The sequence below is a fragment of the Larus michahellis genome, chromosome 4 (genome assembly GCF_964199755.1).
Source record: "Larus michahellis chromosome 4, bLarMic1.1, whole genome shotgun sequence".
In the NCBI taxonomy this organism is placed as follows: Eukaryota; Metazoa; Chordata; class Aves; order Charadriiformes; family Laridae; genus Larus; species Larus michahellis.
In genome coordinates, this window is record NC_133899.1 from 40,904,566 (window position 1) to 40,919,880 (window position 15,315).

Genomic DNA, 15,315 nt, shown 5'->3' on the forward strand with positions numbered 1-15,315 from the left:
TGCAGCAGTAAAACGTACCCTGCCTCTCAACCTGTATCCTTACTGGGGCTCTCTCCATTAAAACCAGTTCAGTGCCACTGTTTACACTACACAGGTGTTTTGAGAGAGAATTTGGTACAAATAAGGTTGTATCAAGTTAAAGCAACGTCAGATTGAATCATATTTAAAAATCACATGTTAAGTTCAGACATGAAAGTTTCATGTGCTGTCCCAATTGCAAAGGAGATTTCCTCAAGCTTGCTGTTTTCAACTCCATTTCGCCAGGAACAAAGAAAGATGTTGCAAAATGTTGATTGTGATGCTGGAAGAGAGCAAGGCTCAGCTGATCGGTCTGCAGATACAGAACTTAATCTTTTTTGCTTATCTATAAATTTAATTTTATGCCTTCGTGATTTGTAGACATTTTTAGATTTACCAAAAGCTGTAAAAGAATGCCACAGTATCATCTTACAGCATTGCAATGTCTCATGGTTCAGGACACTTTAATGCTCATATTTCATGCATCAGGAAAAAAGTTCTGTGAGTGTTCTTTATTTGTGCCAAATAGAGCTGCCTTTATGTCCAAATGCTCTTAAATACGTTGTGCCTCAGAAATTTGTGGTGTGTTTCTTAGACATTGAGGAAATAGCAGTTTTTTTGTTTCATCTATTTTCCTTTCAGTTCTTTTGTAGATTTGAAACATTTTATAATGCTATTACTACTTTCTTAATAAAATTTTATTATATGCTTAGAATAAATATGTCTTTAGGAGTTAGTCTTTGGAACTTAATGTTTGATTTACTGACAGCTGCACACTGATGGTGTGGTCTTTGAATGTGAGGTGCTTTCTATGACATGTCCTCCGTTGGCTGTTGGCTTCTTCATGTTTAGGGTGAATTTCTTGCACAACCAACTAAAAGCAGAATATGAAGGGCTGCATTCACACACTAAAGAGCTGAAAACTTCCTTGAACAACTCTCAGCTGGAGCTGAATCGTTGGCAGGCTCGCTACGATGAGCTGAAAGAACAGCACCAGTCCATGGATATTTCTCTGACCAAGCTGGATAACCACTGTGAGGTGAGTAGCTGTAGGTGGGTGTCCTGCTGGGCTCCTGTTAGGGTGCTAACATTCATTATGTGAAGTTTGTGGCACGCTATATATATAAGCTAAGCTATGTGGTCATAATAACACCCCTGTATACTTTGAAGTTTATTGATTTGTGTCCTAGGTTGCTATGCTATTGTGATGCACTTCCAGGGAAGCTAGATGCAGAGGAGAAACTAATCTGTCTTGTTTAATAGCTGCTGTCCCGTCTAAAGGGAAATCTGGAAGAAGAAAACCATCATCTCCTGAGTCAGATTCAGATGCTGAGCCAGCAGAATCAGATGTTACTGGAGCAGAACATGGAGAACAAGGAGCAGTATCATGAAGAACAAAAACAGTACATGTAAGAAACAAGAGGTTTAAACTGGGAAACCTAAAAAAGTCATCTAGACAGAGACACAAATCATCTATCAGGAGCAGAAGGACAGGCAGCGGAATGATAGATCTACTTGATATCTGGCTAGAAAAGGGGATATTTAGGAGGAGATGTGTGTAACGGGGAGAAGCTACAAACTTTCTTCTCATTGTCTTACTGCAAAGGAATGTTCAGGAGACACCTAGACAAGCACAGCTCTTTTCAAATAATATGGATGAACCCATGTGGAAAACTTAGTTATAAAAGATTGAATGCTAAACCCAGTGGTACTTCTGAAAGGTTTCTGAAGAGCTTGAGGAATAGCAAATATTCATACTCCTAGTTTTTGTCATTTGCATTATAAAAAATGCTTCCTTTGATGTTGCTTTTAAGGATGCAAGTGTCAACATACATCGCTGCATCCCCCATGCACAGGGTGACACACTTAAGTGAGGTACCCTGTTTAAACATATTGTACGTTTACAAAGAATCACGTTGTCACTGCAGTGAATTTGCCGTATAGGTGTGAAAGAAGGAAGAAAAGTGCTCTTAATCCCAAGACTTTTAGTCTAAGCACCTCATGATGACGTGGAAGTTACTGAGTTTTATTTCAGTACTGGATTATATGGTTGGAATGTTAGAAGTTGTTTGCTGAAATTGGCTGAATACAGTTCAAATGTACTCAAAGTGTATTTATCCAGGTGTCTGACAGTTCTGCGGTGGAGGTACATTAGACCTGCTGCTTGAATGAAAAAAGATTTGCTAACATCCACTGTGCATGTTAATAAAACAATGACTAAAAAAATAGTAAGATTACATGGCAGTGCTGAAAGTGCTTTGACACTGCTCGCAGGAGACCAAAATAGTCTTAAAAAGATCAAACATTATTTATTTCTCTACAGAGAAATACGGAGTTGCAACAGAGTAAGCAGAACAGGAATAAAATACTGAGTTATCACGTAGACAAGAAGTTCAAACTATGTAAGGATCTTAACCCTTGAGTAGTTGTCAGTGATCTGTGAATAAGATTGAACAATCAGCAAACTAATTTTCAAAAAACAAAGTAAGGTTAATCTTAACACCCACCAAACAAACTCTGCCTGAGTTGTTAGTGAGTAATGTGGCACCAACCTATTGCTGTTCTTTCACCTTTCATGCTTATTGCACAAAAATCGCCCATCAGGAACTTCAGTAGGTTTTTGCATTTGCCCTCTCTAAACAGTGAGTGAGCTCAGTAGGATTCCGAAGGTTATGTGATAAGAAGATATTTCAGTCTCTTTGCTCTCTTGGTGGCTTTTGGTCTTCAGTTTTTTGATTATGCTTAATTTCATACGGATGGTTCAGAACATGCTTTTCCCTCTCACAGTGATAAATTGAATGCCTTAAGGAGACACAAGGAAAAACTTGAAGAGAAGATAATGGATCAGTACAAGTTTTATGATCCTACTCCAAAAAAGTAAGTCCCACATGGGGTCAGTTCTGCTGTTGCACAGATTTGTGAGGGTGAGAGAGAGTTCTCCATAACTCTGTAACTGGAGATAACAGAAATTTCATCTGAAATAAGGACAGTGTCATCTCCAATTCTTTCTTCACTCTCGCTCTGCAAGCCATTGCCTGAATAAACAGGTTGTGTTAATGTAGACCATAGTACCTCATGCGGGGCCCTCTATTTTAATACTGGAATCTGAAACTTAATTAATTGGAAAAAAGCCACTTTCCCCTGATGAATATCATCTTGTCCCTAGCAGGGGGGAGGGACCCCCAATATGGTGACTAAGCAGCAGTAGAAGCTTCCAGAGCTGCTCTTTCAAAGTGGTTCATTGGAGAGAAAGGACTTAAAAAAATTATATTACGAACAACAAAGAGCCAAGCTAAGTCCACCACACAGAGTTCTGACTGATAGTCTTAGAGAGGGATTTGTCTTTAAAGCAGTTTTCATTTCTTTCCTTCTCAATGTGTTCCCGTAGTAGAGCTTCTCACACAGTTGCAATGTCTTATGTGGGTCCATATGTGTAGTTTAGATTTCTAGCAGAGGGAACGGTTGTTTTTCTCACATTTCTCATGCTGAAGAAATATTTCTGTAAAATAATTTTGACCCTGGGAGGGAAATCGATCCCAAGCTCTATGAAATTTATCCTGCAATTTTCCAACCGATTCATGACAGTAAACAAATAAAAATGTAGGTTGGCTTGACGGCTTTAGGACAACTCTAAACAACTTTGGGGAGTATTTCTTGTAGTGTTTTATGAATTCCATTCACAAAACCTGTTTTATCAGGAAAAACCACTGGATTGGAGCCAGAGCCTTAGTCAAACTAATCAAGCCAAAGAAGGAGACTACAAGGGAGCGGTTGAAACCAGCAGCAGAAAGCCCCCCGTGGCATTCTGAGTCCCCAGACACGGTAAACTCTCCATCTGCCTCCCAAAAACTGAAACATCAAGAGACTCAGGATAACACCTCTCAAGGGTCAAACTCTATGGAAGAGAAAGAGACCCCTGGGGGTTCTTCAAACAAAGGTAAGGAATGCCCAGCCTAAATTTATGAGCTGAACAGGTTTTTTTGAAAAGATTTTTAAAATATTTAATATATAGGATATGTTGATACTCCATCCCATTATAGTAATTATCCATTTTTTTAGTACATGAAAAGTTTTAGTAAGCAAAAAAACCCCTAAACTAAAAAGCTGAGTAAATTAAAAGGTAGGGTTTTTTTGGGTTTGGTTTTAGTTTGTTTTTTTTCCTTTTGTCTACTTTTTCTCCCTTCAACTTTTGTATATATTTTCTTGGTTTGCCTGAATGTATTGCATGTGACTTAATAAGTTGGTGGAAATACTTTATTTACTGGGGTTTTGCAACAAAGCAGTTTAAAGTTGGACCGTATAATATTATGGTTGATGAGCGACTAGTCTTCAAATGGGTAATAGCTGGTCTTACAGCCACCACCAGGAGATGGCGCACATGCAGAAGAAATAACATAGAAAATGCTAATTTGTTGTAATCTAATTATTTTGGAGGATGATACTGTGTTTTGACTTAGAATCAACTAAGAGCTACATAATTTAAATTGATTAAATGATTTTTCTGAACTCTCTACCACAAACGTAAGGAAGATGGAATGATTTCTTTTTCTGCTTAGTTAGTTCAGACTGTAAATCAGGTGTTCTTAAATACGGGAAATTTAAAAGAAAGCTCCTCAAAATAAATACTCTGTGATCTTTGTTAAAGGTAATATATCTCCCAAGCTTTGCTTACTCTATTGAGATCACTTCTGTCAGCTTCTATACATAGATTGTTGTCCTCCGGGAATACTTTTGAAGAAGCAGTTTTGAAATTAATCCTTAAATAATAATTCTAATAATTCCTGTCTTCCCACTGGGGAGTGTGGGGAACAGAAGGGGAGCAGCTGAGGAGGCTGGAACTGTGGTTATAAACTAGTGCAAGGGTCGGTCTGGATGAAGTTTGTGTTTTGATTGGGTTTTATATTTGCCTTTCCCCATTCTAATTCTCCAAGGTCGTTGATTCACTTAAAATAAAAATGCATGTCTCAGATCATCCATGCGATCACCAGGAGATGTTAAGTGTTTAACATGCATCCACGTTCAACCTGGGAATTTGGGCTTGGGTTTCTGCAGAACAAGGCTCTTACGGAGTACCAGAGATAGCAGAAAGTCACTGGGGCTTCGTTCTTTTTGATGTTTCGTGAAACATGCTTATGTTCCGATGATGAGCATCAGTATTAAAGCCTAGGAGACATCTAGGGAATTTAAGTATATTACCACCAAGTATATATACCACCAATATAGGTACACACCTATTTGATTTTACTTTATTAAATAAAAATGTTTTGGCTGATCTAACAGTAATTTCTTAATGGTCTTACTTATATTTTATGTATTTGCGTTAATCGATGTGTTAATCTGAGTCAGATTAACTATGATTAACTATGCATTATTCAGTCCTCCAAATGTATGTGTGAGTCTTTGTTTAGCCGTTTTCGTTTTTACTGGTTGTATAGTCTTTAATCTGTTTTAAGACACTTTCAAGTTTTACTTACGAGGTGTTTTTTACTTTTTTTTTTTTTCTTCTTCTTTTTGGGATACCTGGGTGATAACAATTTAGCTGCTCAGCGCAAAAAGATTGCCTTTTTGAGAAGCAAAATCAAGGATAAAGAAAAGTCTCCTAAGTCTCCATCGAATCATCAGTCTCTCTCTAACCGGCTCCGGTTCTGGTCTTCTTCCGACATCCCATCCTCTCCTAATGAACCTCTTTCTTTCCCGGAATTGGGATATTTCTAACACCTTCCCTTTAGCATTTATCCTCATTTGTTTCTGTCAAATATTTTAAACAAATGAACACAAAAAAAAAAAAAAATCCCACATGCCTTAGAAGAACACACACCTTTATAGAAACACTCAGCATGTCTTTACAATACTCTAAATACAAGCACAGATTAGCGAACATGGACTTAAGTTTTCCTGTAGAAGAGGAATCACTATTGCACACTGGATCACTTCTTCAATGCAGCACATTTTTAGGGGACCTCATGGCATACAGTTTGCGTATGTATATTGGCTGTGGTGCATGTTATCAGTAAGTGAAGTTGCTGCGTGCTTCCATACTTCCTTGCAATCACCTACTTGCATCGTGTCCAGTTGAAGTGTTGAACTGATTTGCTGTTGCTATGCTTTCTACAACGTTGTAATCCTACTAAAATACAAATCTCATATAACGGAGTCTCACATCCTGGAGATTTTTCCAATATTCTCTGCCACTAAATCCTGGAAATGGCAGGTTTTTTTAACATCTCTGTCTGCTTTTAAATAGTCTAACTTCGAATATAGAGCAGAAGCTACTGGGAAAATTACTCTCCACAAAGCATCTTGACGTTTGCATTCAAACCTGCTGTTCAGCAGGGTTTCACACTTCCAGCTATGAAAATACACCTTGAATTGAGTTCAAGTTTCATTTTCTGCTGCTTCAGTTTTGACAGAAATTTTCGGAAGAAGAAAGTAGATTTGTTTTCTTAACATTAGGAATAACCTTCATCATGGATCCGTTGCCCGGAATTCTTATTGCCTGAGAGTCACAGCCTGGAGGCTTCTGAAATGGATGTGTGGGTCCAGTCCCCGCTTGGCGTTAGAGAAACATATTTAGCACAGGCAGTTTGCTACGGGGAGGTCAGCGGAGAGGCCAAAAGACCTCACCTCCCCTCTCACCCTGAGAAGCGGTCCCTCTGTGGCACAACCAAGGACGAGCCTATTGCTGCCGTTTTGGGATTTGTAGAGAATGTTTGTCTCCAGGGCAATTAATAATTCTGGCATCTATGGAAGGTGTTAAGTGCGTCTACAAAGTCAGTCAGAAATACAGATTTGCGTGGCAAGCTTTAGCCAGTAATTGCCCCTCCAGGCATGCCATAAAATTCAGTTCTGAGAGAAAGTGCCAGCCCTGTGCTACGGACCCCACAGACTGGGTGGGGAAACATTGTTTTTGAGGAAAACATTGTTTTTGAAGTCAGCTTCCAGGAGTTGTCTAAGATGACAGTAGCTCAGTCCATTTCTCTAATACAGCTTTGCTGCTGCTCTGTGCTTTGAACTAACTGTCTGTCCATTGTCTCTGCAAGTTGCTTATTTTGACTACTGCACTCTGCTGTGTTTTCAGCATTTAGTTACTATTTATAGAAAAGTAGAATCTTGCATCTCATTAAGGGCATATATTAAGTCCTGTAGTAAATTCTTTAAATTTTGTGCTGTTTTATGTGTGCCTTAAAGCATTACATTCACATTACAAGAAATGAATTAACCTGCCTCATCACGAGGAAAGATGTCTTCAGCCTTCCGAATCTAAATAATATTCTAGCAGGTATTTTTTGTTGTTCTCATGCTAAGATCCCAGGAATTCCACTTACAAATCATTGCACCAGAGCATCGTGAGAGCAGCAGAGTTTTAACCTTGTAGAGACTGAGCTCTTATCACAGCAAAGATCTAAACCTGAAAACAGTTAGCTTAGTGTGCAGATCATGCTAGCTAATTTCCAAATTATCAGCATTATTTCCCTTTGAATGAGAGTGTGACTTCTGTCACTCTTCCCTTATTCTATTTTATTACTGAAGAAGTGTTTATAAAATGTACCTGCAAGGAATAATGTTAAGGGAATTTCACACCTCGCGTATCTTTTCTGCATTCATGTCTTTGCTCCTTTTCTTCCTCCTTTCACGGTAATTGCTGCATGTATAATATCAGCCCTCCCACTGGCACAGAGCAGCCCTTGTCACTCCCACACATTACAGAGAGCACACATGATTGAAAAACTGGTGGCAGAGATTTCCCACCCAATACTGAACTGTTCGTGGAAAAGCTTGCAAAACCAGCGCCTCTTGTTGTGCAGTTTCTTTGTGCCTGCTTGTCATGTTTGTATGGGCAGATAAATACAAATCTCCTAATGCTATTTTGCATTGATTCATATTTATTTACCTCGCTCCCCCTCAGTGCTAATGGACCTAAAGCAAAAGAGGAATTCCCATCACGGAGGCAGCAATGATAATGTTGAAATCTCAGCAGACTCTGCGACAAAACACTGCTGTGTGGAGCTGGGTCCCAGGACGTACTCGACCTCGGCTATTCATCTGCACACTTCCACCCCTGTCTCCAGGCTCCAGGGCAGGCCAAAAGGTGGGCGCTGTGTTTGATAGACCAGCTCTTCGTACAAGTCAGGCTACTTCGTAGTTCCTGCTTGGGCGAAACACAGCTTCTAGCGGCATTCAAGTACAAAAACAGAGCGCTAGTAGTTTCACTCCTACTTTATCTGGTTTAATTGATCAGATACAGGGTTTCTTTACTCTTGTAATGTCATCAGCTTGATAGAACGCGTTTGGATGTCAGTTCTCCTGTGGTTCCTTGCCCCGTGGTTCACAGCAGTGGTTAGAAAGATGGGTGCTCTTCCAGTGTTGGCTCTGTAAAACCCTCTTGATCACCTCCATCTAGAGAGAATGCATCAGAGACTGACCTGAAGGATTAACCTTCCTGTGTTTAATATTGCCTTTTAAATTTTGTGTTCTTTTCAGGCTATAATTCAGAAGATAATCTATGTGAACAGTCCCCTGAGGTGGAGTTTGCAAGCACCAGACAGCACGGTAAGCTTGTAGCACGTATGAATGCTCCAGACCTCTGCATTAAGACTTGTTTCATTGCATCCACGTGAACTGTCCTGGGACATTTTAGTTAAATTAAGATGATAGAATGAGATGTAGTAACACAACACCATTTTGGGAATGTGGGGCTAAGTACTTCTATTTTTCTATTGATAAGCTTTTAATGGACGTTTTCCCAAAATTAATTTTCAAAAACGATGCTGACGTTGAGACGAATTGCCTTGCCCCAGCAACAGACCCTTTAATGCATGTCGTAAAGATTTGTTGCTGATTTTTCTGAACAGTGTTCGGTTCCTTGCTTAAGGGAGTGAATCAGCAATAAAAAAGATTCGGTGGGGTGGGGGGGTCTGGGTGCACGGCAGAAGCACTGGTGCCACAGCAGCAGCACTACCTGCTTAGAGATTTGTGGAAGACTGAATTTGCAGGCTGGTTACCAGCCCCTTGCAAAGAACCAAACTGAGAAAGAGACAGTAAGTTATTGTTGAACTTCAGTATTTGCATTACTTTGTTTTATAGTTGCTGTAAGAGCAAAACCTAGAATGTATTTCGTTGTGCAAAACAAATAAGTGAGAAAAACAAGATGAATCCTGAACAACTTGACTTGAAAAATGAAATGGTTTCTACTCTGTCCAGACTTTGGCATCCTGTGTATATTACATCATTAATGTTTTCAAACTGACTTAGTTGCACGAAGTTGCACTTTGCTGCACTATTTTCAGAAGGCAGGCTGCGGCCAAGTCTTTTAGAAAATCAGAGGAACTTATTCAATGCTTGTTTTGTGTTTTTTCAGTGTCCAGGCCAAACAGTTTAGAGAGCAGTAGGAACGCTTCCAGCAGTAGTTCACCTCTCAATTTGAAAGGTAAACCTTTTACAGTTGAGTTCTGACAAACAGAAAGTGAAATTCCATGCCATTTTCCTTCCAATTAAATTTGAAAACTGTTGTTTTGAAACTGTAACGGTTATGCAATGTGGACATGGCTGTCTTGGGAATCCAAGCTGCTGGCAAGAAGCATTTTTCTAAGATTGATTCTGGCAAGGGGTGGCTTTTTTAAGGCAGGCACTCCAGTTTTGCATCAGTCTGACTGGCATCATATCGTGGGAAGTATCAGGCCGCTCTTGGACTTCTTTTACATCAACAGGTCTCTGCTGTTCTTACGCTGTACACAGCTTGTGTGTGGAATCTGTGTGCTCTGGAGATTTGCTTTTGCTGAAACTGTGCATCCTTGAAGGATGCCGGGAGACCTGACACTGGAAAAATCCACTTTCTGTTTTCCCACTGGCAGGTCCTGTCTCTCAGACCACGTGCAGCCAAGACTGGGAGGTCTTCTAGTGGCACAGAGGTGGTAAAGAGGCCCCCTTACTATCTGTGTTGTTCCTAGTCTTTGGACAAGTAGTTGTGCTTGTTTAACACAGGGCCTCAAAGTTTAATACAGTTTAATACAGTGCCACAAAGGCACTGTAAAACGTTTACTAGTCCTGATTTTTCAAAGTTCTGACTGCCTTGAGTTCTATGGGAGAAGAAAGTAAGGTCAAAAACCCCACCCAGTCTGTGTGCAAATGGCCCTGGATGATCAAGTTCCTACCTCAGTGAGAAAACCTACTGAAATGAGGGAAGAACAGTGTCTTTAATGATATTTATGCTTCTCCTCAGGTTCCTTAGATCGTATCCATGGTAGAACCGAGAGCCTCAGCAGTGAAGATACGGTGCCAAGCAGAGAGGCACCAGCCTTGCTCCGAGACACCTATCCCTTTCACTCTGCTTCTGCCATCTTAAGCCCTAGCAGCAGGCATGAGTCCTCCTCCCACAGGAATGGTTTGATCAATTATGATATACCTCAGAAGAGTACTCCATCCCAGTCTTACGCAGGCAGGCAACGGTCTGCCTCACCTGGCAGTGAGATGGTAACTTTGGAAGAGTTCTTGGAAGAGAGCAACAGGCTGTCTCCACCAAGCGTAAGTAAATAGAGCTAGATAGCCCATCTCGGATGTCAAAAAGCTGCTCCAAGCTGATTCAGGGGGATGAGGGCATAGGGAGACAAGGAAAGACGAGAAGATCCCTGTTCATACGTGTGGAACCTTTAGAGAACTATTCAATCTTGAAAACTGAATGAAACAATTCCAACAACTAAGGCAAGATTAACTTTCACACAGAACTCTGCTGATTTATTTTGGTGTATCAGCTATGGCAAGTCAGGCAGATAATTCACTGCAAGTACTATGTATTGGACTGCCGGGGCTTTTTAATATCAAACACTTGTGGTCAAGGTTTCATATTACGTCATCAGTTCTCAGCTCCAGGTATTTTTATTTGTGAACTGATAAGTTTTCTGTGTCATTTTCAGCTGCTAAATCTGTAATTAGAAATGAAACCTAACAGTAGCCTTGAATTGAAGTGCAAGATACGCAGTTGTTAAAACCATCTCCTCATCTGAAAATACCATCAGGGCATTTGAGGGAGAATATTTTTCTTGCTGAAGGAAGTTCTCGATGCTTTCACCATGCGGCGTGTTTGTGTGCTGACTGGCACCATGCGCTTGGTTCGATAACTGCAAGAATATGTTGCACGTTGAAGTGCTTGGTCAGGAACGAAATGCTTGTTTTCTAGACAGCGTTTGTCTTTTACTGCTCAGACGTGCTGTACGGTAGTGAGGTGGTGCAGTATCGAGCGTGTTGGTATCTTAAGAACAATTAATTGATAGTGTAAGATGTTTCTGTTTCATGAATGCCGTGGTAACAATATTGAAATCAACAGACCTGTACCATTTTATGGCATCAGTAAATGCTGGTCCTTGAATTTTCAGAGCAATATTTAAATATACCTTCTATTCTCTCATTATCCTTAATTCTTAGTTTATAGAGATGTTTAAAATTTGATATTTTTTTTTTGGTGTGTCTGTAACTACTTGACCATGTCTCCATTTTCATTTCTTTCTGTCATCCTTGTTCCTTTTCAGCGTCGGCGCAGTTTAAATGAGAGTGAAATGATTTCATTGCACCAATTTCTGTTAGAAGCCGATGCCCTGTATCCCTCTTGCTACTCCCTATGTCCTTCCCTCCGTCAGGAACCTTCGCAATCACTCGAATCAGTCCTCAGTCATTCATGTCCTGACAGCGTGAGGCAGAGAACAGGCAGGGGAAACAGGAGATCTACTTCACTGTATATCCCCAGGGTATCCGTTGTTCTTGCTATGAAGGCAACAGCTCCCAACTTACCACAGCTTTTGCTAGCGTATTAATACCTATCAAAGCATCCTGTAACTCTTAGCTGTTATTTTAAAGGCTGCCAGATCACTTGCGTTAATTGCTCATAAGGTATTTCCCATGCTTGTTCATAAACATGCGTGCTTTTGGAGGACTAGTCATTCTGTAACGTTAATGTGCGTAACAGCAGCTTAAAGTGAAGTTAAAAATAATCCTAACGCTTTAACATTTAGTCGAGCATAGAAATCTTCCTGCTCTACTATTACCATTGACGGTGTTCACCTCTAGCAAATGAGTTTTGTGACTGGAAGAAATGTTTGGAACGCTAGTGAAATGAATGTATTAAGTTTTAACGGACTCCCTAGAGAAGAGTAAAGAAATTTCAAGAGCTTGTTAGAGCACATTTTTCGTGAAGACAGCATGTCCCTTAACTATTCTGAGCATGCCTTGTACTAATAGTCCAATGGCAGATGATGAAATGTCACCATTTTTGGATTGCATGGACCATCCCCATGAAATACTCATTGTGTATTTTCTTTTAATGCCAGGTTAATTGTCTGACTTGAAATTTGAAAATTAATAGTGGGCAAGCAATCATATTTCCGTTTTTGTAATGGTGGTTTGTACATTTAATTATATCGTACATGCAGCTTTTAACATAGTGTATCGTCTGGGAGAGATGAGAGGAATCGGTGGGGAAGCAATGAAACTCTTGTAATGCTGGCACATCTCCCCAAGGTTTTCTCTCCTGTTACATCCCTGAAGTTACAGTGGAGTGTTCTCCATATGAACCGTACTCTGGAAGGTGACAGACCATCATTGATACCTGCTGATAACAATGGCTGATGTCATCAATATGATATTGATGTGACAATGACAGTGGCTGATGTGAAAGGAAGCAAAAGGGCTGCTGCCCAGGTTGCAAGCGAAATCAAAAGTTTTAAAAATTTAAGACAATTAATCTGGCAAACAAGATTTAATTAGGGCGAGCATGTTACTCCTTGATTTGGATTTATACCTGTTGTAAACATATCTTCTGTTCCCTACTTTAAATATAAAATCTACGGTTGTGTTTGTGTTGAATTGAGTGGGAAGGAAGGTTATCTGAACACAAAGCTCTGCATGATTCTTTACCCAAGAAGTGTTGTCATTAATGTGGTATGTGCATATTTTCTCACACCAGGACACCTCCAGTAACAGAGACGACTTGCTCAGCGATTATTTTAGGAAAGCAAATGAGCCTTCAGCTACTGGGAACCTGCTGGTTCAGCCGTCCAGAAAGGAGGCTGCTAAGGTGCCCACCAGTCTCGTTGCTCCAACTGTAAAGATGACCATCGCCAACGAAGAAGGAAGAACAGCTAAGCCTGGAAATTACATGAAGCCAAACCTCAGACAAGTCGAACCGGAGCCCCTGGCAAACTCCCCGGGGTCCCTTAAGCTTCCTCACACACCACAGCACCAGCCCGCCGGCGGGACGCGGCAGATGGCACAGCCTCAGCAGCCTGGAACCGCCAGCAGGAGGAGTACCTCACTGAACAGGGCATTCAGCTTAGCCTCTGCAGACCTCCTCAGAGCCACCGGCCCGGAGACGTACCGGCAGGAGAGCCCTCAGAAGTCGGCAGCGGAGCTGCGCGGGGGCAAGGACGCTGTCAGTCAGACCGCCAGGGCTTCTCTGCCAGCCGGCTCCCAGGCAACCTTAAGAGAGAGGCCGCAGTCCGCAAAGGTGGCAGGTTCAATGCAAGGTGTCGATTCCCGCTGTCGGCAGCTTGACGCGAGGCGCCTTTCCCTGGCCCCACCGAAGGATGAGAGGCCGCTCTCCTTCCATCAGTTCTCTGCCTCACCCACCGCATCCACCAGCAGCCTGAACGTGCCGCAGCAGGAGCGCCTGGGCCCCGGGCAGCACTACTCCCCAGCATCGCACGCTCCCGCTAAAGTCAAACCCAAGCCAGCCCCTCGTACTGGGGAGGTGGCCACAGCGGCCCCTGCCAGAGCTGTGTCCAGCAGCACTGAGGGAAATATTTGCCATGGGCAAGGCCAGGGTGATGCTCTACTTACCAAGTGCCAGGGTAAGCTGCCAGAAGGCAGCGCAGGGACTGTGGAGGAGCCCATGAGAGGAAGCAGCTCCAACAGCACTCCGGGGTCTCCGGACCCCCAGGGGGATCAGCAGACGGTTTGGTATGAGTATGGGTGTGTGTAACCCACAGGTGCAGACAGCAGTACGTGTGTTTGGTGTTGCTGACGGCTGGGTAGCATTTGTCTAGACACTGTGCCAGGTCTTAAAAGGCATCACCTGCATGCTGCTCCGAGTGTTCTCCGGGTACTGTCTCCTAGTTGGACACAGCATGATTAAGAGAAATGAGGAACGAAACCCCAGCCCTTCTCTTGACACTGTTGTGCCTAAAACAAGGTGGAAGCCTGACCTAATCTTCACAGCAGGCTCAGCACCTGGTCCTCACAGGTGCTGAGCGTTCCCTGCTCCGGGAGAGGCTTAGCAGGGTCCTCTGTCATCGCTGCACTGTGCCCCCTCCTACCTGCATTAAAGAAGAGTTTCACAGGTCATGTGTGCGCTGAACCCAGCCCCGCCGTTGATATACAATTTAACCATACTGAAAAGGTCATATAAAGCCAAACTTCTCCCCCAAAGACAGAACCAGACACTTGGCTTAGGTAGCTCAAAGAGAAAGCTGAAGAGCAAAAGTGTGTGGCTTTAGCTGTGGATCTGTTCAAATCAATTCTTGTTGCCACAGCCCCATTTTATAGAGGCAACGTGTAGACTTCAAGGGTCACGTCTTCCCGCTGGGTGTGTGTAGGGCAGAGAGGCAGCATAATCCCCCCCTCCCACCGCCTCCGCTCCCGCTGCAGCTCGGTGAGTCCCTGACCCTGCAAGCCAAGTGGTGCTGCCTTTTGAAACTCCTTTTATCTTTTATACAAACACTGGAACTAACGCAGCCTTTCAGGGGAGATGCCACTACAATTGCAAAGGTGGCATCTCATGTACAAAAGTGTCTTGTATGTATATAAGAAGCTCAAGTATTGTATAGGAATGCTGTGGAAATTGTATTATTACATCCTTGTGTGCATGACAGCCCACATCCTAAGCAATCTGTGGGATTTTGTCTCTTAGAAATCCTTGTTTGTCTCCAAGAACTTTGCTCAGTATAGGAAGCAAAATAATTTTGTAAACATGAGAAAGAAATATACTTTTAAAAAATCTATTTATGTGCAAAGAAGCTCCTTGTATGTTTCTGTCCAGACTGTCATCAGCTGCTTATGTATATATGATCAAATGCTATCTTTAATTCTATTTCATATTTGTAAAGCTCTTTTTCTTGCAATAGACTAAATCCTTAAAAAAAAAACACCTGTTTTGCTGGTTCTGATTTAATCTAGTAAAAGCTGAAACTGATTCAGCTGAGGATGTTTTTGTTATCTAGTATGTAGTAATCCCGTTCTGGAAACTACAAAATTGTTTATAATAAAGATTAAAATAAAATAGATGGATGTTGTACTACTTCTTTTTTTTTTTCT

At 41.7% G+C, this 15,315-nt stretch overlaps 1 protein-coding gene across 4 annotated transcripts in view; it reads left to right on the plus strand.

Annotated features, from left to right (window-relative positions):
* The window catches only part of CCDC88C (coiled-coil domain containing 88C), a 100,100-nt gene extending 84,816 nt beyond the window's left edge, over window positions 1-15,284 (plus strand). For 3 of the 4 annotated variants that reach the window (XM_074584207.1, XM_074584206.1, XM_074584208.1), the window contains 10 exons: window positions 871-1,057; window positions 1,282-1,427; window positions 2,806-2,895; window positions 3,717-3,955; window positions 7,925-8,107; window positions 8,500-8,568; window positions 9,377-9,445; window positions 10,238-10,539; window positions 11,541-11,756; window positions 12,971-15,284. In XM_074584207.1, the coding sequence (XP_074440308.1) occupies window positions 871-1,057; window positions 1,282-1,427; window positions 2,806-2,895; window positions 3,717-3,955; window positions 7,925-8,107; window positions 8,500-8,568; window positions 9,377-9,445; window positions 10,238-10,539; window positions 11,541-11,756; window positions 12,971-13,984 (2,515 nt within the window). In that variant the 3' untranslated portion in view covers window positions 13,985-15,284. The remainder of the gene's footprint in view (window positions 1-870; window positions 1,058-1,281; window positions 1,428-2,805; window positions 2,896-3,716; window positions 3,956-7,924; window positions 8,108-8,499; window positions 8,569-9,376; window positions 9,446-10,237; window positions 10,540-11,540; window positions 11,757-12,970) is intronic. The other variant, XM_074584209.1, reaches the window with a different exon arrangement.
* The last annotated feature ends 31 nt before the right edge of the window (window positions 15,285-15,315 follow it).